The 23,705-nt window shown below is 37.5% G+C and overlaps 1 protein-coding gene across 1 annotated transcript in view; it reads left to right on the top strand.

The window, feature by feature from the left end:
* tgfbr1b (transforming growth factor, beta receptor 1 b) overlaps positions 1–23,570 on the top strand; it is a 54,602-nt gene extending 31,032 nt beyond the window's left edge. Inside the window, exons 4-9 of the mRNA XM_020521552.2 lie at positions 710–940; positions 9,689–9,856; positions 10,357–10,513; positions 11,650–11,774; positions 13,653–13,783; positions 19,540–23,570. Coding sequence (XP_020377141.2) covers positions 710–940; positions 9,689–9,856; positions 10,357–10,513; positions 11,650–11,774; positions 13,653–13,783; positions 19,540–19,665 — 938 coding nt within the window. The 3' untranslated portion in view covers positions 19,666–23,570. The remainder of the gene's footprint in view (positions 1–709; positions 941–9,688; positions 9,857–10,356; positions 10,514–11,649; positions 11,775–13,652; positions 13,784–19,539) is intronic.
* Positions 23,571–23,705: the final 135 nt, after the last annotated feature.

Raw genomic sequence — 23,705 nt, 5'->3', positions numbered from 1 at the left:
CAAAGACATGGTTGAGGAATCTTCGAGTAGGGTGGTAATTTCCAAAATAGTGGCAAATGGAAACAAAAGTTGAGCATTGGGAATATGCAAGTACAGTAGTTAGTAGCAACTTAAAGGTTTTATTTCTAGTGGTGGATGCAGAGGAATGGATTTAGAGACTTTTGAGTTGAGAATGGAACAAATTGCTTAGAGTTAGCTTTGTCAATGAGCAGGACTAAAGGAGTGGATAGTTCAAGGAGAAAGTGAGTTTGAGGAATGGCCACAAATGTAGGAGAACACTGATACTTGTCACTTTAGTATGAAAGGAGCTGGCATTCATTTGAAGCGAACTCCCCCAACAATTTTAACAGAGCAAGTAGCCAATTTTCTTGGAAGTCAACATTTCAAAAACTAGTACAAATAATAATTCTGTAATGCTTTAAGTATTGCATTTGAATTCGGGCTTTGAAGTATTTTAATTTAAATGTACACCATTCTTTTGTAGTTGTGTATTATATTTTGAACTACATTTATTATATGCTAAATTAATTCCAAAACCGTTACATGGATTATGAATTGTCGTTGGACTAAGAAATAAGAGACAGATGTGTTAGATGTAACAAATATTCACTCGTGAGCTAGATCAAAAAAAGCAAATGAATTGATGCAATTGTAACTTAGTCTGTTCTGTTAACTGATTACTAATTGATTAATCCTCTCAATATTTTAGGGCTGCCATTGCTTGTACAAAGGACAATTGCCAGAACAATTGTACTGCAAGAAAGTATAGGTAAAGGCCGGTTTGGAGAAGTCTGGCGAGGGAAGTGGCGAGGTGAAGAAGTTGCAGTAAAAATTTTCTCTTCTCGTGAAGAAAGGTCATGGTTTCGTGAAGCTGAAATTTACCAGACTGTGATGTTGCGCCATGAAAATATTCTTGGATTTATTGCAGCAGATAACAAAGGTGACAAACTACATTCATTTGTAGTGCTAATACTGGATTAATAAGTTATGTTGCCCATGACTTTTCTGTATCTGGTGATTTTTTTTTTCCTCAAATATCAAGCCATTAGTTTGAGAGCATGTGTATTTTAACTTGATATTCCTACAATTTGAAATGAAGTAAATCTTAGCCAACTCTTGGATATTGCTGTGTGACTGACTAAAGACAAAGCCCCAGGGTTTTCAATGAGAGGGTGGTTGAGCAGCACTGGATAGTATTTTGAGAGTCATAGCAGTATATGTAACAGGGAAGTTCCTCCAGTTCTAAATACTTTGCAGACAACAGACCAATAATTTGAGGCAGAAGAGGCCGGTGGTCCATGTTGCTACCTCTCTAAAGTACTCCCTTGGTAAGTTGCTAATAACACTGAATTTCATTTATTGACAGAAACCTGTTCAGTTCATTGGAATCCATTAAGACTTCTTGTTATACAAAGTATTTTTTTTATATGGGATAGTAGTATCCTGGCAAGGCCAATACCTTTTGAGGAAGTGACCAAGTGTGTCAATGATACAGCAGTTGATATTGTTTATATGGACTTATATATCATAGTTTACATACATTTCAGCAAAGCCTTTGACAAGGTCCCAAATGGGATCTAGGGTAAGTTGGATGCATTATTAGGCAGGGGACAGAGGGTGATTTAAAAAGGCTGTTTTTGTGACTGGAGCCCAATGTGCAGTGGTGTACCACTGGGTCAGCGCTGAGTACCTTGTTATGTTCATAAATGTAGATGGAGGGGTAACTAAGTTTTCCTGGATGAAGATTGCCTGGATGGTTGACACTGAGGTGGAGAGGGTCTTGGGCTACAGGAACATATAAATGGATTAGTCAGATAGGCAAATCAGTGGCAGATGGAATTTAACTCAAATGTGAGATGATGCACTTTGGAAGAAGTAACAAGACAAGGGAGTACTCGATGAACAATAAGACTATAGGAAGCTCAGAGGAACGGCGGGATCTTAGGGTGCCTATTCACGATCCCTGAAAATGGCAGGGTGCGTTAATAGGGTAGTTAAGACAGCATATGGGATGCTTGTCTTTATGGGTTAAGGCATGGATTATAAGAGTATGTTGAAGCTGTGTAGAACTTTGGTTAGGCTACAGTTGGAATACAGTGTGCACTTCTTGTCACCACACTGTAGGAAGAATGTGAAAGCTATGGAGGGGGTGCAGAGAAGATTCACCAGGATTTTGCCTGGGATGGAGCAGCTCAGCTGTGAAGAGAGGGTTGTTTTCTTTGGGGGCAGACAAGTTTGAGGGGGGACCCTGACGGGTATATAAGATTGAGGGTTGTGGGCAGGGTGAATAGAAAGCAGCTGTACCCCTTAGACATAAGGTCAAGAACAAGGGGAAAAATTTTGAGGCGAAAGGCAGGAGGTTTAAAGGGGATTTGAGGAAAAAATATTTTCAACCAGATGTTGATAGGAGTCTGAAGTGCACTGTCTGGCAGGGTAGTTGAGGTGGGTAACCTGTCAACTTTTAAATAGTACTTGAAGTGTCATAACATTCAAGGCTATGGGCCTTGTATGAGAAAGTAGCACTAGTGTAGGTAGTCCTGTATTTTTGTTGGTGCAGACTTGATGGGTCGAAAGGCCTCTACTGTATGATTCTACCTACTACCCATCCTTAATTTCGCTTGAGAAGGATGCAACAAGCATCAGCCTTAGGCCACAGTAGTCCATCTCTTGTAGGAGCACTAACGTGATGATGGGGCATAGTTCCAGGATTTTGATCCAGTGACCTATTAATGATGTAGTTCCAAGTGACGATTGTATGTGGCTGAGAGGAGAACCTATCTGCTAGGGGTAAGTGGCTGATGGAGGTATGGATTGTATAAGATTAAAGGAAAAGATTTTACAAAGTGGCCAGAAATAATAATAAATCTGAGGATTGAGAAGCTTTTAGAATGCAGTAAATGAGGACTACGAAACTGATCAGAAAAGGAAAAATAGAATATGAATGCAATCTAGCTAAAAACATAACATTGAACTCAGGCTATGTTTAAGAACATGGGATTGAGATGTCATAGCTATTACAGAAACTTGGCTGAGAGATGGACAAGACTGGCAGCTCAATGTTCCCAGTTTTATATGCTGTAGGAAGGATAGAAAAGGAGGCAGGAAAGCTAGAGGGTGGCATTTTTGATTTAAGGAGTACATTACTGCTGTAACCAGGGAAGATATTTCTGAAAAATTGTCCAGTGAAAATACATTGATAGAAATTACAGATAAGAAAGGAAAGATCACTTTGACAGGATTGTACTGTAGGCCCCCCCCAGTAGTAAGAGAGAAATCGAGAAACAAATATGTAGGGAGATCTCAGATATACACAAGTATAATAAAGTTGTAATAATGGGGGATTTTAATTTTCCAAACATTGACTGGGACTATCGTAGTGTTAAAGGTTTGGATGATGAAGAATTTGTCAAATGTGCTCAAGAAAATTTTCTGTATCACTATGTAGATGCTCCTACTAGAAAAGGAGCAAATCTAGACCTTCTTTTGGGTGATAAGGCAGGGCAGGTGACTGAAGTAGAGGCGGGGGCACACTGTGGCTGTAGTGATTGTAATTCTACTAGTTTCAAAATGGGTATAGAAAAGCTAAGCCCTCCATAAAAGTTAAAGTTTTTAATTGGAGTAAGGCCAATTTTAATGGTATGAGACAACTTTCAAAAGTTGATTGGAGCAGACTGTTTGCAGGTAAAAGGACGTTTGACAAGTGGGAGATGTTCAAGAGTGTAATGACGAGTTCATAGGTATTTTGTTCCTGTTAGAGTGAAGGGTAAGGCTGGTAAGATTAAGGAACAATGAATAAACAAAGATATTGAGGTTCTAGTCAAGAATAAAAGAGAACTTTTTTTTAAGATATAGACAACTTGGTTCAATTGAATCTCTTAATCACTGTAAAGAGTGTAGGGGCATTCTTAAGAGAGAAACCAGGAAGGCAAACGGGATATGAGATAACATTGGCAGATAAGGTTGAAGATAATCAAAGATTATACAAATATATTAAGAGCAAGAGGCCCAACCCCCTCTCTAGTTAAGCCCTTAAAGATCATGGAGGTCATCTTTTTGTTGAACCCTAGGAGATGGGAGAGATACTAAATGAATATTTCATGTCAGTTTTTTCTGTGGAGAAAGAAATGGCGTCTAAAGAATGCAGAGAAATAAACTTGGATGTTTTAAAAACTGTTCACATTACAGAAGAGGAAGTTTGGGAGATCTTAAAGAATATAAAGGTGGATAAATGTCCAGGACCTGATCAAATGTATCCCAGAATGTTGTGGGAAGTAAGGGAGGAAATTACGAGACCCCTTCCAGAAATATCTCTAACTACGGGTGAGGTACCTGATGACTGGAGGGTGGATAATGATGTACCTTTGTTTAAGAAAGGTTGTAAGGAGAAACTGGGGAACCATAGACCTGTGAGTCTGACTTTGGTTGTGGGTAAACTGTTGGTGATTATAACAGATGATAGGATTTATGGACATTTAGAGAGGCAAAACTTGATCAGGGATAGTCAGCACGGTTTTGTGTGAGGAAAATAGTGTCTCTCAAACTTGATTGAGTTTTTTGAGGAAGTTACCAAAAAGATTGATGATGACAGAGCAGTATATGTTGTTTATTTGGATTTTAGTAAAGCCTTGGACAAGGTTCCGCATGGTACACTTAATAGTAAAATTAGATCACATGGGATTTAGGGTGAGCTTGATAGTTGCTTACATAATTGGCTTAACGGCAGGAGACAGAGATTAATGGTGGAGGGTTGCTTTTTGGACTGGAGGCATGTGACCAGCAGTGTTCCATAGAGATCGGTTCTAGATCCTCTCTTGTTTGTCATTTATATAAATGATTTGAATGAGAACATAGAAGACATGATTAGTAAGTTTGCGGACGATACCAAAATTGGTGGCTGGTAGACAGTGAAGGAGGTTTTCTAAGATCACAAAGGGATCTTCTTAAAATTGGTCAGTGGGCTTAAAATTGGCATGTTGAGTTTAATATGGATAAATGCGAGATATTGCATTTTGGTACAACAAACAAGGGTAGGGCTTATACAATTAATGGTAAGGCCTTGGGTAGTGATGTTTAACAGAGGGTCCTAGGGGTGCAGGTACATAATTCTTTAAAGTTTCTTTCAAATATAGAGACTGGATGGTTAAAAAAGGTGTTTAGCACACTTGCATTCATTGTTCAGTCCTTTTGAGTATAGGAGTTGGGACGTTATGTTGAGGTTGTACAGCACATAGGTGAGGCCTCTTCTTGAATACTGTGTCCAGTTCCGGTCTCCCGGTTATAGGAAGGATCTTATCAAGCTGGAGACGTTTCAGATGAGATTTATGAGGCTGATGCTGGGTATGGAAGGTTTGAATTATAAGGAAAGGCTAGATAGACTGGGAATCTTTTTCACTGGAGCATAGGTGATTGAGAGGTGACCTGATAGAAGTTTATAAAATAATGAGAAGTATAGTATTGATGGTAGTTGTCTTTTCCTAAGATGGGGAATTTCAACACTAGGGGCACATTTTTAAGGTGAGACAAGAACGATTTAAAAAAGACATGAGACAAATTTTTTACACAGGGTTGTTCATGTATGGAATGAACTTCCTGCTGTAGTGGTGGATGTGGGTACAATTACAATGTTTAAAAGACATTTGAATGGATATACGAAAATAAAAGGTTTGGAGGTATATGAGCCAGGTGCAGGCAGGTGGGACTTATTTAGTTTGGGATTATGTTTGGCATGGACTGAAGGGTCTGTTTCTGTGCTGTGTGACTCTATGGACTGCATTAGCTTCTAAAGGTATGTAAAAAGGAAACATTACAAGCAGAGTCAGGAGAATTTGTAATTTGGAATAGCAAAATTGCAGGGAAGCTAAATGATCTGAGTAGGAAGAATGAAGCATTTAAGGAAATTAATATTATTAAGACGGTTGTACTTGAGAAATTAATGGGACTGAAATTTGGTAATCCCTTGGGGTTCAAGGCCAGTGTTCTAAGGTCATGGGTTTACATCACAGCATGGAAATGGTGAAATCTGAATTTTGTGGAAATCTTGAACAAAAAGCTAGTCTAATGGTAACCATGTAACCTTTGTCGATTTGTTGTTTTTAGTGAACCAGACAGTTTTTTTAATGTCCTATTTTAAGAAAAGGAAATACAAAAGATTTAAGTCTTCTTTTAAGAAAGAGATCTGCCATCCTTCTTTGGTCTGGCCTGAATGTAACTCCAGACCCACAGCAACATGGCTGACTCTTAGAAACAAAAATAGAGATTGCTGGAAAAGCTCAGCAGGTCTCGCAGCACCTGTGAAGAGAAATCAGAGTTAACATTTTGGGTCCAGTGACCCTTCCTCAGAACAGTTCTGGACCCGAAACATTAACTCTGATTTCTCTTTACAGGCGCAGCCAGATCTGCTGAGCTTTTCCAGCAGTCTCCATTTTTGTTTCTGATTTACAGCACCCACAGTTCCTTCGGTTTTCATGGTTCACTCTTAACTGTACTCCAGGCAATTAGGATGATTGTGGTTGTTGGGGATCAGTCACTTCAGCCTTAGGACATCACTATGGGAATTTTTCAGGGTAGTGCCCTAGGTTCAGCCATCTTAAGCTACTTCATCAATGATCTTCCCTCCATCAAAATCCAGAGCTGAGACATTCATGCTGTGGAAGTGCAAGGCAATAACTGTCTGTGACAAGGGAGAATCTAACCATCTCCCATTGATGTTCAATGATATTGCCATCACCGAAGCCCCTACTATTGACACTCATTGACCGGAAACTGGACTGAAGAAACTGTATAAACACACTCGCTACAAAAGCAAGTCAGAGATGGGAATTCTGCAGCAAGTAATTCACTACCACCTCCTCAAAACCTGTCCATGATTGAAAAACCTACAAGTATGAGGGAATAATCTCCACTTGCCTGGATCAGTGCATTTTCAACATTGCTTGAAGCGCAACACCATTCTGACCAAAGCATTCCATCTAACACCATCAATGTTCATTTCCTCCAACATATACGCCCATGCACACATGCATGCAGTGACAGCAGTATGTACCACCTACAAAGTGCATTGTAAGATAGTACCTTGCAAACAGTGATCTATACCAACTAGAAGGTCAAGGACAGGGCAGGTATGTGGAAACGCTACTATTGGCACTATTCCCTCCAAGCTATAAGCCATTTTAACTTAGAAATATATTGTCTTTCCTTTGTTTGGAGTGGGGGAACAAAATCAATGGCTTAATTCTTCTGAAAATAAGTATATAGGTGCAACAGGTGGTGCAGGTGGTGAAGGTGGTAGATGGTCCCATTACCTTCATAGTGAAAGGATTTGTATACAAGAGCAAGGATATTTTAACTTTAATTGCCCAGGGTCTTGATGAGGTCACACCCAGAGTATTGTGTGCAGTTTTGTTGGTTGAATGCGAAGAAGAATGTTGTAGCTAAGGAGGGGCTACAATGATAGTTTGCTGGAATAATGTATGAAGAGACAGACTGGATTGGTTAGGACTACATTCTCTGGAATTTAGAACGATGAGGATTTCATTGAAAACATTCACCAGATATTGCGAACAGGGTTGAATGATCAGCTATGAATCATGAAAAGCAGAGCAGGCTTGAAGGACTGAATGGCCTATCCCTGCTCCCATTTTGTTTTTTCCCAATATTTTATCAGAGAAAGTTTCAGCATTGAATATCTGAATAGTCTAGGTTTGGAGAGACAGTGGTGAATTGAGCTTAGTATCGTTAGCGCACAAGTGGAAATGAATACTGAGATCAGATGGTGTCACTGAAGGGCAGCATGTAGATTAGAAATAGGACATCATTTCAAATTTTTCACAATTGCACTTTTTATCTACTATATTTTTGTTTGAATTGTCACATGCTGGCACTGGGTTTCAGTGAGTTGTTTCTTTTTTTAAAAATATCAATCATTGTAATCAGAACCTGAGCTGGTTTTTAATGAGACCATAAACTTGAATTGATGAATGCAGTTTCTGAAGTATTAAGTCCTGGAATCTTCGTAAGTAAAAACAGAGATGAACTCATTTAATTACTTTAAACCAGCAGCTTTTTATTGGTACACAGACAAGATTGCACAATCTGATCCCTAATGTAACTGAGAATGTCCTTGAGTCTCTCAGCATACGACTTATTCAGTTGCTATAAACCTGTAGCTGTGATCGTAAAGATTTTGTGTCAGTGAGTTGTGGCTAGACCAAATTATCACATTGCAGCTTGAATCTTGAATCTTACCAGATGATCAAAATTGAGTTTATTTTCCCCAACAGTCCAAAACTTGCTCATCATTTTTTCACGAAACTTGAGAGATTTAACTATGGGTGTACCTTACATTTAATTCTGATTTTAGATGCTGCATACAAATTAAATACAAGTAAAATAAATAAGAAGATCAAAATCAAGACTGTAGGGTGAGAAGTGAGAGAAATCACTGGGGAGCAAACATAACCATCAAGAAGTCAAAAAAAAAGCACAACTGTGTAACGGTAAGAAACTGGTGAGGATTAGGGTAAAAAGGAATGATCTTTTAAAGATGCAACAGAGTTGAAACTGAGAATCAAATAAAATTGGTTGCTAATTGTTACTATTTAGCAGTACAGACAGTACACTGCAACGGGACTTGGACTGAATTGGATGTAGGGAGCAATGACTAATCATTCAACATTGAACGAAATTGGAGCTCACTTTGAGATGGTCTTTAAACTATCCAGCAGTTGAAGGAAAACCTGTTGGTGTAGATTCAGTGCTATCATGATCAATCTTGCAACACAGCAACCAGTAAAACAAATAGAATATTGAGCTGCATCATCAAATTAGAGCATTGGCCAAAGGCAGTCATGCTGAAGCTCTACAGTACACTGGTTAGGCCAAGCTGTGTGACTACTGTGATCAGTTTTAGTCACCAAAGGAAATAACTGAATTTTAGATCTAAAGAAAAGGACCATGAAACCCAGAGTGAGAAGGATGTGTGCATGAGGAAAGACTTGAAAATACTCTTGTGCATTAAAAGAAAGCAACTTCTAAAGAAATATATAACATAGCAACTAGAATGGAAACAGAGAATTCTAGTGAAGGATTTTAAATTCAAACCTGACGTGAATGCAGGGACATTAGAAATTGTTAAAAAGACTAGCTAAGAATTGTTAATGAGGGGTACTTCATGCAAATAATGCCCAATGATTCCAAAGAACAGGTAAAAACCCTAGACTTGTTCAAGATGTTTAGATGAGGTAGTGAGAGAAATTAAATTCCTTTGTGGAAGGATATTCTGAACTGATTTTATTTACCTCTGCTTAATTTTATGAAATGTTTTAGTCTTGTACAAAACTGATTTTGGGTATCTATTCAAAAGTTGCCATAGTCCTAGCAGACTGTAGAGTTTCTCTCTCATTATAGAGAGACAACTGGTAGTGGTTTATTTAGAGGGCAGCACACATGAGGCAAGGGCAGAGGTTGAGAAGGAGAGTCCTTCATGATCACCTCAGCCCGTGCAATAATTTAACACTCATTGTTGATGTTACTCTTTATTACAAACCAGCCATCCAGCCAACTGAGCTGACTGACCCTCTTTGTATACGCTAATTGTATTAAAATTAAGTTCTGCCAAGTCACAATTACATGCTGTTACCTTGGTGATGCTCTCTTTAGATAATATCATTTTGTTTCCTTTTGTCTTCAGACAACGGGACCTGGACACAGTTATGGCTGGTATCAGATTATCACGAACATGGCTCCCTGTTTGACTACTTGAACAGGTACACCATTACTGTGGAAGGAATGATTAAACTGGCACTTTCCACAGCCAGTGGACTTGCACATTTGCATATGGAAATTGTTGGTACACAAGGTAAGGCTGTGAATTTGCACTTGTTACCTTTTTATGTGATACAAAATAGTGCCAGGATTTCTAAGAACAAATTGTCTATTCTGTTTAAAAGTGCCAGTAAACAAACTGAGCGCACATTTTTTTTTAAAAAGTCATCAGTAGTTACTTTGTGTATTTGAAGTACAATCAGAATTTCAGGCAATGATTTAAGAGCATTAAATTCGTGATATATGGAAGTTGCTTTTGTAAACTTGCATATTTACATGAAATACCCCTTGTTAACAATTCTTAGCTGGTCTTCTTAACAATTTCTAATCATGTCCCTGCATTCATGTCAGGTTTGAACTTAAAATCTTTGACTAGAATTCTCCTTTTCCATTCTAGTTACTTATTTCTTTATAAGTTGTCCTCTGGTGGCGTAATAAATACCATCTATGTAGAACAAGCATAATGTTGACCAGAAGCTTGCAGTTTTTTAAAAATTGATTGCACTCCAATTTGAATACCATTCCTTTCCACAGGAAAACCTGCTATTGCTCACAGAGATCTGAAATCGAAAAACATTCTAGTAAAGAAGAATGGAACATGCTGCATTGCAGATTTAGGATTGGCAGTAAGGCATGATTCAGCCACAGATACGATTGATATTGCTCCAAATCATAGAGTGGGCACAAAAAGGTAATGCACACGTAGATGTGGCAATGTTTCCATTTGTGAAATAACTAGTTAGTATTCGATCTTCCCAGGTTTGAAGTCTTATTTTGGAGATGTCTTACCATGAAGAGTGCTGTTTTCCTCCTGATATTTCACTTCAGTTAAACTATAGATCTGTTTTTTAAAAAAATAAAACAGGTGTTTTTCCTATGGGATTGTTGCAGTAGTTGGGGGACAAAGTATGTGGGTTCTTTTGGTGCAGTATTTTATGCTTTCCTCTCTCCTTGTGCACAACTATTTGATAGTTGTGTCTTTATCCTTTTTAGACTCAAGTTGTGGACTTTCCTTATTGTATCCCTCAAGTTTTAAAACCTACCTTTTTGAAAAAGCTTATAGTATCACCTCCCAATGTTTCCTTTCCCAATGTTTTGGTTCTGATGATATTTAACTGAGTAGACTCCTGTGAAGCATCATTGAATGCTTTGACGCACTACTTCACTACTACTTGGAATGTACTCAATCCATATTTTATCAATTTCTTATGTAAATATCTGATCTGTTTTGTGTTGTTATTTCTAATCTCAATTAGGTCCTCTTCAATCTCACTGAAATTCACTTTCCTAGTCCTACTCCCTTTATCTTCAAACTTTGTTATATTTGTTTGAACTAATTAAGTTATGGTCTCTGTGTCCCACCCTATTTAACATTCAGGACACATTCTGTTATCCAGAATCAAATTGAACAGTCCTAGGAATGGGATCAAATGTACAATGTGTTGCAGTGCATATTCATACATCTCCCTGATTGATCTAGCTCTTGTAGTTGAAATTGGTGATGAAATTGCTACTTCTAAAATTATCTTATCCTCAGAGCTCATTTGTTAGTCTTCAGTGCTGTTCTTTGCTTTGTAATTAGTATTAACATGAGTCACAAGTTTTAAATCTTGTTCTTCATGCTTAATTGTTCCTTGATGATGCGGTTGTTTTCTACCTTGTCAACGTCCTTGTGCACATCAAGATGTGATGCACCCAACCATTAACTTTTAAAGTGCATCTTACAAAGTAACCACGTGAAACCCTAACAATTATATCAGAATTGAGAGAAAGTGAATTGCTTGATTTTTAAACAACTGATCTCCATTTAAGTATTTTTTTAAACAGGTACATGGCTCCAGAAGTCCTTGATGATTCTATAAACATGAAACATTTTGAGTCTTTTAAAAGGGCGGACATCTATGCTATGGGCTTGGTATTCTGGGAAATTGCACGGAGATGTTCAGTGGGTGGTAAGTAAAACATTCCACACATTTTCTTGAAAATGCTGCTACAGTTTACATTGCGGAATGCTACTTGGAGGAGAATAGAGGGACCTTTACTCTGCAACTCAGCATGTTCATTTGCTGACAGTGGGTAACTAAAATGAGAAGTTCCCACTCCAGAAATTATCATTCCTCACCTTGAACAGAACGTAGACCCTAATAATGGAAAAGCGATATTTTTGGGAAAGGTTACTTTAGACTGGAAAGTAGCCACTGTAACTCTTCTATTCAAAAAGAGAGACAGGCAGAAAGCTGGAAACTACAGACCAATTAGCTTAACATCTGTCAAAGAAAATATTAGAAGCCAATTTTAAACAAGTTTTGACAGGACAGTTGGATAAATTGAAGGTAATCAGTCGGAGCAACATGGTTTTGTCAGTGATATTTTGTTTAACTAATTTTATTGAAGATCTTTGAAGAATTAACTTGTGCTGTAGATAAAAGGGGAACCAGTGAGTGCATTATATTTGGATTTCCAGAAGGTACTTAATAAAGTGCCACATCAAAGGTTATTTTGAAAAACAAAAGTTCATGGTGTAGAGGGTGACATATTGGCATGGATAGAAGATTGACTTCATAACAGGTAGTAGAGAGTAGCAACTAATGGATCATTTTCAAGCTGCGATGATGTCATGAGTGGTGTGCCACAGGAGTCAGTGCTGGGGTTCTCAAACTCCTTACAATTTATATAAATGATTTGGGTGAAGAGGTCCAAGAAATGGTAGCTAAATTTGCTGATGTCACAAACATCGGTAGGAAAGCAAGTTGTGAAGAGTACAAAGGGAGCCTACAAAGAGATGTAGAAATGTTAAATGAATGGTCAAAGATCTGGCAATAGACTACAATGTGGACAATTTCATACTTTCCCATTTTTCAGAAAGAATAAGGAAGAAGCATCTAAATGGTGAGAATTGCAGAGTTCTGAGATGTAGAAAGATCTGGGTGTCCCAGTGCATGAACCTCAATGTTAGTATGCAGATACAGCAAGTATTTAGGAAAACTAATAGAATGTTATGGATTATCGCAAGGATAATTTAATGCAAGACTAGGGAGGTTATGTTTCAGCTATACAGGGCATTGGTGAGTCCATATCTGGAGTAATGAGTACAGCACAGATTACCATACTTATGAAAGGATGTTAATACATTGAAGCAGCTCAGAGATGGTTCACTGGACTAATATTTGGAATAAATTGAAAAGCTAGACAACCTAGGCCTATATCCTCCGGAGTTAGAAGAATCAAGGGATAACTTAATTGAAACACATAAGATCGTGAGGGAACATTACTGGATGACTGATATAAGGATGTTTCCACTTGTGAGAGAATCTTGAACTAGGAGTTATGGTTTTAAAAATAAGGGGTCGTTGATTTAAAACACAGATGAGGATGCATTTTTCTCTGAGGATTGCGAGTTATTGGAATTCCCTGCCTCAAAAGGCAGATGCTGAATTTTTAAATATTTTTAATGCAGAAGTAGGTGGATTTTTAATTTACCAAGGGGATGAAAGATTACTGGGGATATGCTGTGGAGTTCAGATTAAAATCAGATCAGCATGATCTTACTGAATGGTGTAGCATGCCTGAAAATCTGAATGGCCTTGTTCATATTTTCAAGGTAATGGACTTGCTATTCTGTTTTACGTGTGCATGATGAATGATGGTGACATGCCTTTGGCAAGACACATTGAGAATTCGGATGTTTAAGACAGCCTTTGGTATGCGTGTAATGGCATAGTTTTTCCTGTTTATTTCCTTGCATTGTAATTTCTTCTGAAGTTTTTTAAAAAAAAAATCACTGTTCATATTCCACATCACCAATAAATTGTATTTTACTGGTGCTTTAGGTATTCATGAAGACTATCAGCTGCCTTACTATGACCTAGTACCATCAGACCCTTCAATTGAGGAAATGAGGAAAGTTGTGTGTGAACAGAAGCTAAGGCCAAACATTCCTAACCGGTGGCAAAGTTGTGAGGTAATTGTTGTGAACTTCAATTTATATTTAAGCTGTTAAGCATGTACTTGCAAGAATCAAGCATTCCATTGTTACAAGATCTAATTTGATTTCTCCTTTTTCCACTCTATAAAGAGAGGGAACAGAAATGCACCCAAAGGTGAAAGACATTTTGAAAATTATGATACTGTTTTGCTCAGCCTTTTTTCATATTACTACTGAAAGACCGTGAGAACAGCCTTGATTTTCTCCTGTCACTGACTTAATATTTTACATTAAATATTGGTTTTCTTCCCTGTAAATCTGGTTTCACAAAATTAGTTGTGATCCTACCTATGTTTGGTTTGATATCAAAAAAAATTTAAATTCCAGTGCTATAATTCGAAAGTTCTTAAAATTCTGCCACCTGAATTTTAAGGAAGCTCTAAAGAAATCTGTTGGAATTTCACTCGCTGGTTTCGTAGTTGGGATCCCTCATTCTGAATTCTAAGTATGTGTTGCTGCATATTCTTTTCTAAAATGTATCTCATTTTTGCCTGCTTCCACCTTGCACAATTCAGCCTTCTGTTTGAGCTTTGTTCCTTAAGACAGCAGCGGCTGTCTGTTGTCAGTTTAGCCAAATCTATTGTTTTTCTTCAATTTTGTTCTTCCTCAATTTATACTCCCATTTGGTTTACTTAAAAGAAGACCTGGAGAACCTGAAAAGCGTAATTTTAATGAGTGCCATAAAAACAGAAAATGCCGGAGATACTCTGTAGATCAAGAGACTAAAAGAACTGACTTGGGTCAATCATCTATGGGTGTAACCTCTGATCTTACAATTCCAGAAGGGCATGGGGACCTTCTTTCAATTTAGTGAATTTTAATCAAAACAATTAATATTAATACGATCCTCCTCTTTCTGCCATTGTCCTCGAGCATGGCTGCTTTTCTTGAATCTGCCAGTTTTAAGTGGGAGCTGCACTTTTTTTTATTGAATGAATGGATGGAATGGTAGTTGAGTGAATGGCGAAGGGAAATTGTTGAGAGAATCTGTACATGGAATTTTGAGAAACGTCCCTTAAACTTTGAAAGAGTTTTTTTTTTCTCTGGGCAGCAATGTGAAACCCTGGCCACTGCTGGCTAATATCATGCTTACTTAAAGAGGCTAGACAAATTGTCGTTAGACTAGGCATATGCAGTTTTGTTCCAGCCGCTTTGGCTTTTCTCAATACGAGAAACTTCTGTAAAATTCAACAGCAAGCTCAAAACAAATCTTGATGATGATACATAAATATAATACAACTACGTTGAAACTAGTTATTCAGCTCAAAATGAGGTACTCTCTTTACGGGAATTGCATTTGGCTTCACACTGACTTCAAATATTGTAGCTGAATTCCAGTAGTGCCAAATTTTTTCACTACTTGTGTGTATTTTTCATTGCCAGATATTTGACAATATCAGTAATAGCAGCTTTCCAGTATTTCACTGGACGTTAGATTTCATTGAAAATAAATCTGGAATTTGCAGGTAACCAGCAGCACAAAATTGATTCTCTGAGCAAGTTTCCTTTCTGGCCATAGAGATATTGTGAATAATAATCAGAATACTTTTGCTGTCTCCTGATTTAGTCACATTTCAGAAGCAATGTTGCTTGCAAGTCCTAAACCAAAGTTTTTCTTTCTATACCAAAGACAAAACCCCTATGTTGAAATGGTCTTCAAATCATTAACACCAATGGAAATTTCTTAATGATCAAGACTGCTTTCCTGTATCAAGATGATGGCTTAAGCCAAATAGAATGTGGCCTCACTTGCTTCTCTGTTCCCCTTCCATACATATGTTGCAGCATGAGATGTCTCTTGACCCTTGGACATGGTAGTAGGTGACGATGGACACAGTTCTTGGCATCTGGACAGATGTGAATTTCAAAGTTAATCATTCTTCGAAGCAATCTTCTACAATTCAGTGAATGCAGACAACACAGTATTATAACCTTTACGCTAAGGAGCAACTAAAATCTAAAGATTATGCTAAATAGTAAAACTTTTTATAATAGTGCATGAGTAATACCTTTTTATCATGTTCCAGTATTTTCTTTCCAACCTAGAACTATTTTTAGGTTATTGAAAGTTCATGTTGCTTTTATCTATGCTCATCATTGGTGCTTGGAAGTCAGCACTGAGAGAACATGTAATGATATCCGATTTATGAAACCTGTCAAGAAGATGTAGCTTTTTGTTTGACTGTTAACACTCACTTGAGGTTTGAATTTTGTTCTGAACAGCTGGTATCAGCTATTTAAACATGTAAGAATGTGATTTTAAGTTGCCTGTATTTGCAGAATTATTTAGTGTACCTTTTCAATTTGAACTATCCCATTTTACATTTGGTTTTAAAGTTAGACTGACTTCACACATAAGATTTGTCTCAGCTAGATGTCTGGAATGTTTACTTTCACCTGGCAATCCTCAATATATTCGCTGGTGTTCTTTCTCTCTTTTGGCCAAAAAAACGGAAAAGTACAGTACTAAATTTCAGTTCATAATATCTTGCTTACCTGGGGCCATTACGTTGCAAGGTTCCAACTGCGAATCTTTTCAGGCAGTTCCACTTGGTTTCTGTCAAGGCCCATTTTGAATAACTTGATCATCATCAGCCACAGCCAGTACCATGACCATAAGTCAGAAAGCCCTTTATTGACTTAATGGTGAGAATGTACATCTTTCTTGCAAAGTTTGTATTGCATCACATCTGTATTCCTCTCGTTTGTTTCCTCCTCGGGTTGGTTTGTTCATTTCAATAGATATTGAGTGAGTTATACATTAATTATGACCCCCATCTCCACTTCTGTCTTCCCCCATCATTCGACAACTGAAGTCTTTGTTTACACCTTTGGGCTTAAGATCAAGAATGCCATTAACAAAGGCAGTCTCACTTAGTCTTAGCCAGAACACTTGGCAAACTTCCTGCACAAGAGTTCCCTTTCTCATTTGGCATAAAAATGGGACAGTTTCTTGTCCAATTCATGCCTTATATTTCCTGGAATTAGTAATGCAGAAGAAGCCTTTTTATTTTCAGGCTAATTACATTTTGGAAAAAGTATTGATTTATTCGGAGTTGTTTGCTAAGACTCAGGGGCTTCGAATCCAGGTGCCTCCCAATTTTAATGTGGGATCAAATATAATGAAAAGACCAATGTTGAAAGTCCTGTTGACAGTTCCACAGGTACATTGGGGTAGCACACTGAAAATCAAGCCCCACTATTCCCAGAGTCATCACAAAAGTTAATGATATTTAAGTAGTACGTAGACATTCCAATTTATCTTATTTTCAGACCCAGGTTGATAGAAAGCATAGACAGATTTCGGTATATAACAAAAATTGCTATTATAAGTAATTAGACACTAACTGCAGATAATCAGTGATAACCTATTGGTATTTATAATCCCTATTATAAACTTCTCCTTACTTACTTACATTCAGATGCATACAAACAAAGACAAGTCAGACCTAGATAGGGATAAGAAAACAAAAGGACAGAGGTAAAGCTGGAAAAGCAGTTCAGTAGTCCTTTTTAACAAGATCTGTTGAGTTGGTTCTTGGTGATCAGAGAGTTTCTTCTCAGCTTTTGTTTTATGAATGCTTTCACTGGTTTGCAGAATGCATAGGGTGGCTGGTTCACTTAATAAAAGGTCTGTGATGTTTTAACAAACAGTTACTGCTAGCAGTAATTGCTGAAGGAAAGGTAAACTGGTTTTCTGCAGATTTAAAGTGGGATTTAACTGCTGACGAGGGAGACAGCTCCTGAGCTGCTGGAGATATGATCACTTCTCTTTGAATCTTGTTCTCAGCCCTATGCTGTTCAGTTACCTGAAACCAATTGCACAGCTCTTGGCAGATAAAAGGCTTTTGTCATTAACACCTAGTCACGAGTTCATGGATCAATCGACTTCTGTTACCCACCAAAGCTCCATCTGAAATATAGAACTCCTTGGCTCCATCTTGTCTGCATCCTAATCTTCAATTACTTCTTGTTAACCAGGTACTTAAATGATGCTTGCCAGAAGTGTCAGGTCACTTATTTTCAAAACACACAACACCCAGGCAAATGCAGGTTTAAAATTAGGTCTTTCTCATTTTGGCCCTAAATTTTAACTGCCACCTGCGGCACCCCCACTCCAAAAGAAAAATTAGAAAGATGTGGTATTTACAAGGTATCAATTAAAGGAGTGAATAGCAGAGAACAGTAAAGGTTATCCAGAGAACAGAATGTGTCTCGAAGAGGTGATTGAGGTAGTTGGCACTGCACTTTGGGATCACGAGAATGAAGGAAACTGTCTAAATCAAAGTGATCCTTGGTTCATCAGGAATACTCTAAGTATGGTGATAGAAGAATGGTAGAGCATAGGTGCTTATTTGAGGATGACACAACAGTGGAGCTTAGGATGTGTTCCAGTCAGGCTTGGAGTCTGAAGCCTTTAGGAGACAACTTGAGAAAGATTGTTAAAGTTGAGACCTCCACTGTTTGAGGAAAAACTTGCCTATCTTGAGAGGTAGCAGGAACTGCAGATGCTGGAGAATCTGAGATAACAAGGTGTAGAGCTGGATGAACACAGCAGGCCAAGCAGCATCAGAGGAGCAGGAAGGCTGACGTTTCGGGCCTAGACCCTTCTTCAGAAATGAAGAATTCTGAATGATTTCTGAAGAAGGATCTAGACCCGAAACGTCAGCCTTCCTGCTCCTCTGATGCTGCTTGGCCTGCTGTGTTCATCCAGCTCTACACCTTGTTATTTTGAGAGGTATCTGCACTCAACTACCTCGGCTCATCAACCTGAATTCAAGACATCGCTGTGTGAAGGCTGTACCTATACAGATGAAGCATCTAAGAGTGTGCTTAATTAAAATAATATTTGAGGTACTGATTTAAAAGTTGCTGTGAATCACTGACTTATGATGAGTATTGACCTGAATTGATTGTGACAAGTTATGTCAGTGTTTTAAATCTAAGATAAACATGCTTGTCTTACCAATATAGCCAATTTGTTATTATTGAGATTCGAAAAAAAGTGTTCGTGTCCCTTTTCACATTGAGGTTAATTGCAGTTTGGTCTACATCCACAAAACAACACCTGTCCTAATTCATTTATGAGTATGTGCACCTGCTTCATCTTGAAAATTCCTGTTGATTTTCTCCTTTGGATCAAAGAACTAAGGGAAGGTGTATGACTGTCTTTAATTTTAGAGGATGTTTGTGTTGAACTCACTTCATTTGAATATGTTTTTAATCATTCAGGAGATGTGGATGTTGCTGGCTGGCCCAGCATTTATTGCTGATTCCGAGTTGCCCTTGCATATTGTACATGGAAGGTTAATATACAGTCAACAAATGGAAAATTATAAGTAGTGTTAACCATTTGGTAACAACCCATGATCTATTCAATTACTGGGGAACATGAAGAAAAATGAATAAACTGAGTGGGAGCAACAAAACTTTTGGAAGTGATGGCTTGAAAGCTTTGAAGTTCAGTGAAGGTTCAGAAGGGGTTACAGGTTTATATTCGAATGTGCTTAACTTTGTTTTTTGACCACATTTCCTTTGACTTGGTCATCTCTAATCTTCACCTGTTCTTTAATATTTATGAAGTAGGAACTATACAGTTTGATTATGAGTAGTTAAGTTGATGGCAGTATTTTAGTTGAAACATGTTATAGATTTTGAAACTAAATGCAGCCTGCAGTTTTTTTGCTAACTGAAGTGTAAACCTATATTCTTATGTTTCAATCTCTTTGTAGGCTTTACGTGTAATGGCCAAAATCATGCGTGAATGTTGGTATGCCAATGGAGCAGCCAGATTAACTGCCCTGCGGATCAAGAAAACATTATCTCAGCTCAGTCAACAGGAAGGCATAAAAATGTAGAGACGCATGCAGTCCAGAGAAACAGTGGACAGAATGATAACTGTACTTGGATTGCAGTTTTCTGGAAGGGATTTTTGTTCTACCTCATTGAGGAAGCAGAAGTTGGATCACACTGCCTGTATCACCATAGAAACTGCACCAAATTTTATACACCGCATAGGAAATTTCCACCCTGCCTAGCTCTCTGTTATGGACATGCAGAGCTTAGGCCGTGAGGTCCACTCTGCATTGAACACCACCTTCCCAGGACATCAACGTGATATTATGTAGCTTAGTTTTTTTAATTAACCTTTAACTTGATAAACAGAGAAGTTTTATTATTGGTCTTAATTGTAGAAAAGCTGGAACACTTAAGCCTTTACCAACACTGCCCCGGTGTATTGGAAAAACTAATAATGGGGCTGGTCCCGCAAATGAATGAAATTTCAGTGCAAGATACAGTATTACGCATGATTGAAAGGTACTGTTCATCCAAGGTCTGTGCAGTAGTTTTACTGTTTAGGAATTCAACTATCAAATTATAATTTTGCCTTGCCCTTCTGTTATTTTTTTCACTTTGTGTGCTGAAGTCCTAGCTTTGAGTCAGGGATACTTTTCTCTTTGGTTTGAAGAATTGCTCATTCTACCATTGCTACAATAATAGACATGACTGCAAAAGTAACTTAGAAGTAAAGTTGAGGTACAATTGTATTACTGTTACTTTATTTTGTTTGAATTTGGGGAAAGAGGGAATTGTGGCTATTTTGAAAGCCAGTGCACAAATCTCACCCATAAGTGCCAGAGCGTTTGTAAAATCATAGCCTGCACCGTGGTTGGTTTTGCCTAAAAGATAAATGGGTGAGTGCCATAAATTAGCAACATAGTTAATAGGTACAACTTTAGGTTTCAGTATTACTAGGTAATATTTGCACTCAGCATTTTTGCAGTTTTCATGTGTATAAATGCTGATTTGAGTGCTTGCCAGGCACAAACCATTCTCCTTTAGGAGCACATGGAGCAGAAATGTGAGGAAAATGGTTGCGGTATTCCAATGTGTGCCTCCATTGTCTATTTTCTTGTAACAGGAATTAGCATTTGATAAAAGTAGCATAGAATGTGCTTGCAGTTTTGTAATTTTGGTGTCTTGCAGCTTAGGCTCTGCATGGGGGAGAGCATTTAGTCATCCACTTGTGCATAATCTCTCTCAATTTGATTTGTGCTAAGGAACAGAAAACTATTTTTGAGTTATAATCCTAAGAATCATCAAGTATTTTGTCCAGTAATATCTAATATAGCAAAATCCAAATTGATGCAATCAAAACTAACACTAAATGAACTAATAGTAGCCAGAAAATACCTTTTATCGTAAGTAGCATAGAGGGAGCAATCTTAATAAATATTTGCCCATTTGTCTCCTTCTGTCTGTTTGCAGTGAGCGTTAATTACCCTTTGGACAATTTATCAAGTGTGTTACAGTTTTTATGTATTTTATTAGATCATTTTAAGGTGAAAGCATTTTGCATTGTTTTCAATTTATATGCGCAATTAAAATTAGACTTGTTTTTATAAATTTAGAACTGAAACAATAGTCACTAAAATAAGTTTTGTATTAGGAATAACTGGATCTTTATTTAGCTTTTGAAAAGATATATTTTAGAAGACAACCATACCTGAGAGCATTAATGCAAAACTGTAATTGAAGAAATCAATTTGACCATTTAAATTACACTAACTTTATCAAGATATTATTTTAACGATTTATCTGCTGCTGTTTTTTCCCGCAAAAGTTTCCATGCCTATTTTTTTGAAATGACTGAAATGTTGCTGTTTTAGGGAAGAGTTTGGTGGCAAGGGGAAGGATGTTCAGGGAAAACTTGTGCATGTTTGTAGTGGCTGTTAAAGGTTTTTTTTCTCCTGCAGTTTTATTTATTTTAAACTGAGAGTTTCCATAGTTTTGTAGCTTTCTATTACATCTCAATGGCCTTTGCTCAAGGTGCTGTACTGCAAGGCAGATTGGCGGTCTGTTATCATTTGCAACAGCCACAGTCTGGGCTGCTGTGCCTCTTTATTTGCACCAAAATGCCATAATGAGCCTTATGATCTTGCACTGTTAATCTGCGTGCAACTATTGAGTTCTGTGAAGCATATGTGTAGATTTGCTGCTTGGTTCTCCTGAAGTACACAATTTTCCAAACCCCTGTTCCTGAACTTTATTTGATTTGAAGCGGAGAATTTGGGTTAGTTTCAGATTAAAGACTGAAAGCGGCAATATGGTTTTCTAATGTACATTATGGAAAACGCTGCATATGTTGAAATTAACGGGTTTACTTTGTCAGTGTTTGAAATCTGATATAAAGATTTGGCATCCCATGCGAAGATAAATGAGAGAATTGTGTGAGATGAATAGACTTTAGTAAAACTCAAGTTTGTCACAATTCAGCAGTCTGTTGATGTTATTCCATGAATTTGACCGAAATATAGTAATGTGAAGCAATTTATATTGCTACATCAAAAATTGGAACCACTCTTTAATGAGTTTAGTCCAGCTTTTAGTTTCTACTTAGTTTACATATTACATATTTAAAATGCATAGAGCGCAATGTAGAAAGTTTTTAATTCTTTTAATATTACTAAACTATAGTGCGAAGTTTTATTGCACAGTAACAAACCTGGTAGAAAGATGTGTGCACAAATGACCATATAGAAAATGTTGGATCTAGCTTCTAACCCGAATAAATCCAGGTTATTTTCACGGTACTTAATCTGAAAGTGTATAGTTTCCTGGCTGGAAAACAGTGTTATAAATGCAAGTGGTGAAGGCACTTGAATGAAGTGGCAAACTGCTGCTAAACCCATAAATAAAATGTGTAGTTTCTTTGTTTTTAAGAATTCTCATCAGTCATTCCTGTTGTAAGTAATCACTGAGCATATTACCATAGGTCTCGTGTATAGTACAGAAAAACAACTTTAATATATTAAGAGTTTTGTGTGGTAGGCTTATGAACACATTCAAAAAGAGCACCTCCCTGTAAAACAATTATAATTGCTCTATGATCTGTAGCATGCTAAATGTGCATATTGGAAGTGCTAGCTTATTACTATACAGATTTTGCCCAGGACGACTCTAGGAAAATGCAAATTATACTGCTGCATATGTTACGACGATTGTTAAATTTTGAAGTGCTGTTGGATGAGTTTTTTTTTGTGTTGAGTGCCATGACCTGCCTTTTCAGGACAGTCCCATTTTCTATTACACTTTGCCATGTGGTCTTTCTGTGAATCTGGGTTTAGATTTATTCTACAATCAAATCATACAGTTGAAGTTTTTATGTAATTTTGCATTGAATTAAAGATACCTCTGGAATGACCAAGTTATATTTACCTCACTGTGAATGTGTGCGTGTGCGTGTGAGAGAGAGAGAGAGATAATACTGAGTTTCAGTAACTCAGCAGGTTTGCAAACTCTGTTAATTTTGAAAAGCAAAAATCCTGCATCTGTCCATGGTACTGAAGTGTCTTGTGTACGTATTGCGCCCGGCTTATTGTATACCAGATATAATCCTTTTTATTGTTTGTATAAAATGCTGATCCAGGAAGTATCTACGCTGCTCTTGCAATGCTTTTCCTCCAGGGACACAGCTTTGCAGCTAGCATATATGGCAAAAGGGGAGATACGGAGTGAGTAAATAGAGATTTGTGAATTCAACAAGCTTTTTCCTCTTTTCTTCCCAAAATACCATAATCATAAATTATGTATCCCCCCATCCCCTAAGTCTTAAGATCATGTATAGTCTTTGTACAAAATGAGAAGTGAAGATGGTGATGCTATACTGAATTTAAATGGCTTATTGAAAGTATTGACATTGTACAATGCATCTGACAAAATCAGATGAAAATAAAGTATTCATCTTCACTTGATGACTGTATAGTAAATGTGTTTATTCTCTCCTTTTCCTTCTAAGAAAAACGTGCTAAGGTGATAGCTTGGCACTTTTGACCTATTTTGATGGGCAATGATCTGCCAGTCCTAGTGAGAGAATCTCTGATTTAAAAACAGTGTA

Source organism: Rhincodon typus, chromosome 4 (genome assembly GCF_021869965.1).
Source record: "Rhincodon typus isolate 14 chromosome 4, sRhiTyp1.1, whole genome shotgun sequence".
In the NCBI taxonomy this organism is placed as follows: Eukaryota; Metazoa; Chordata; class Chondrichthyes; order Orectolobiformes; family Rhincodontidae; genus Rhincodon; species Rhincodon typus.
This window is presented reverse-complemented; position numbering and strand designations above follow the sequence as displayed.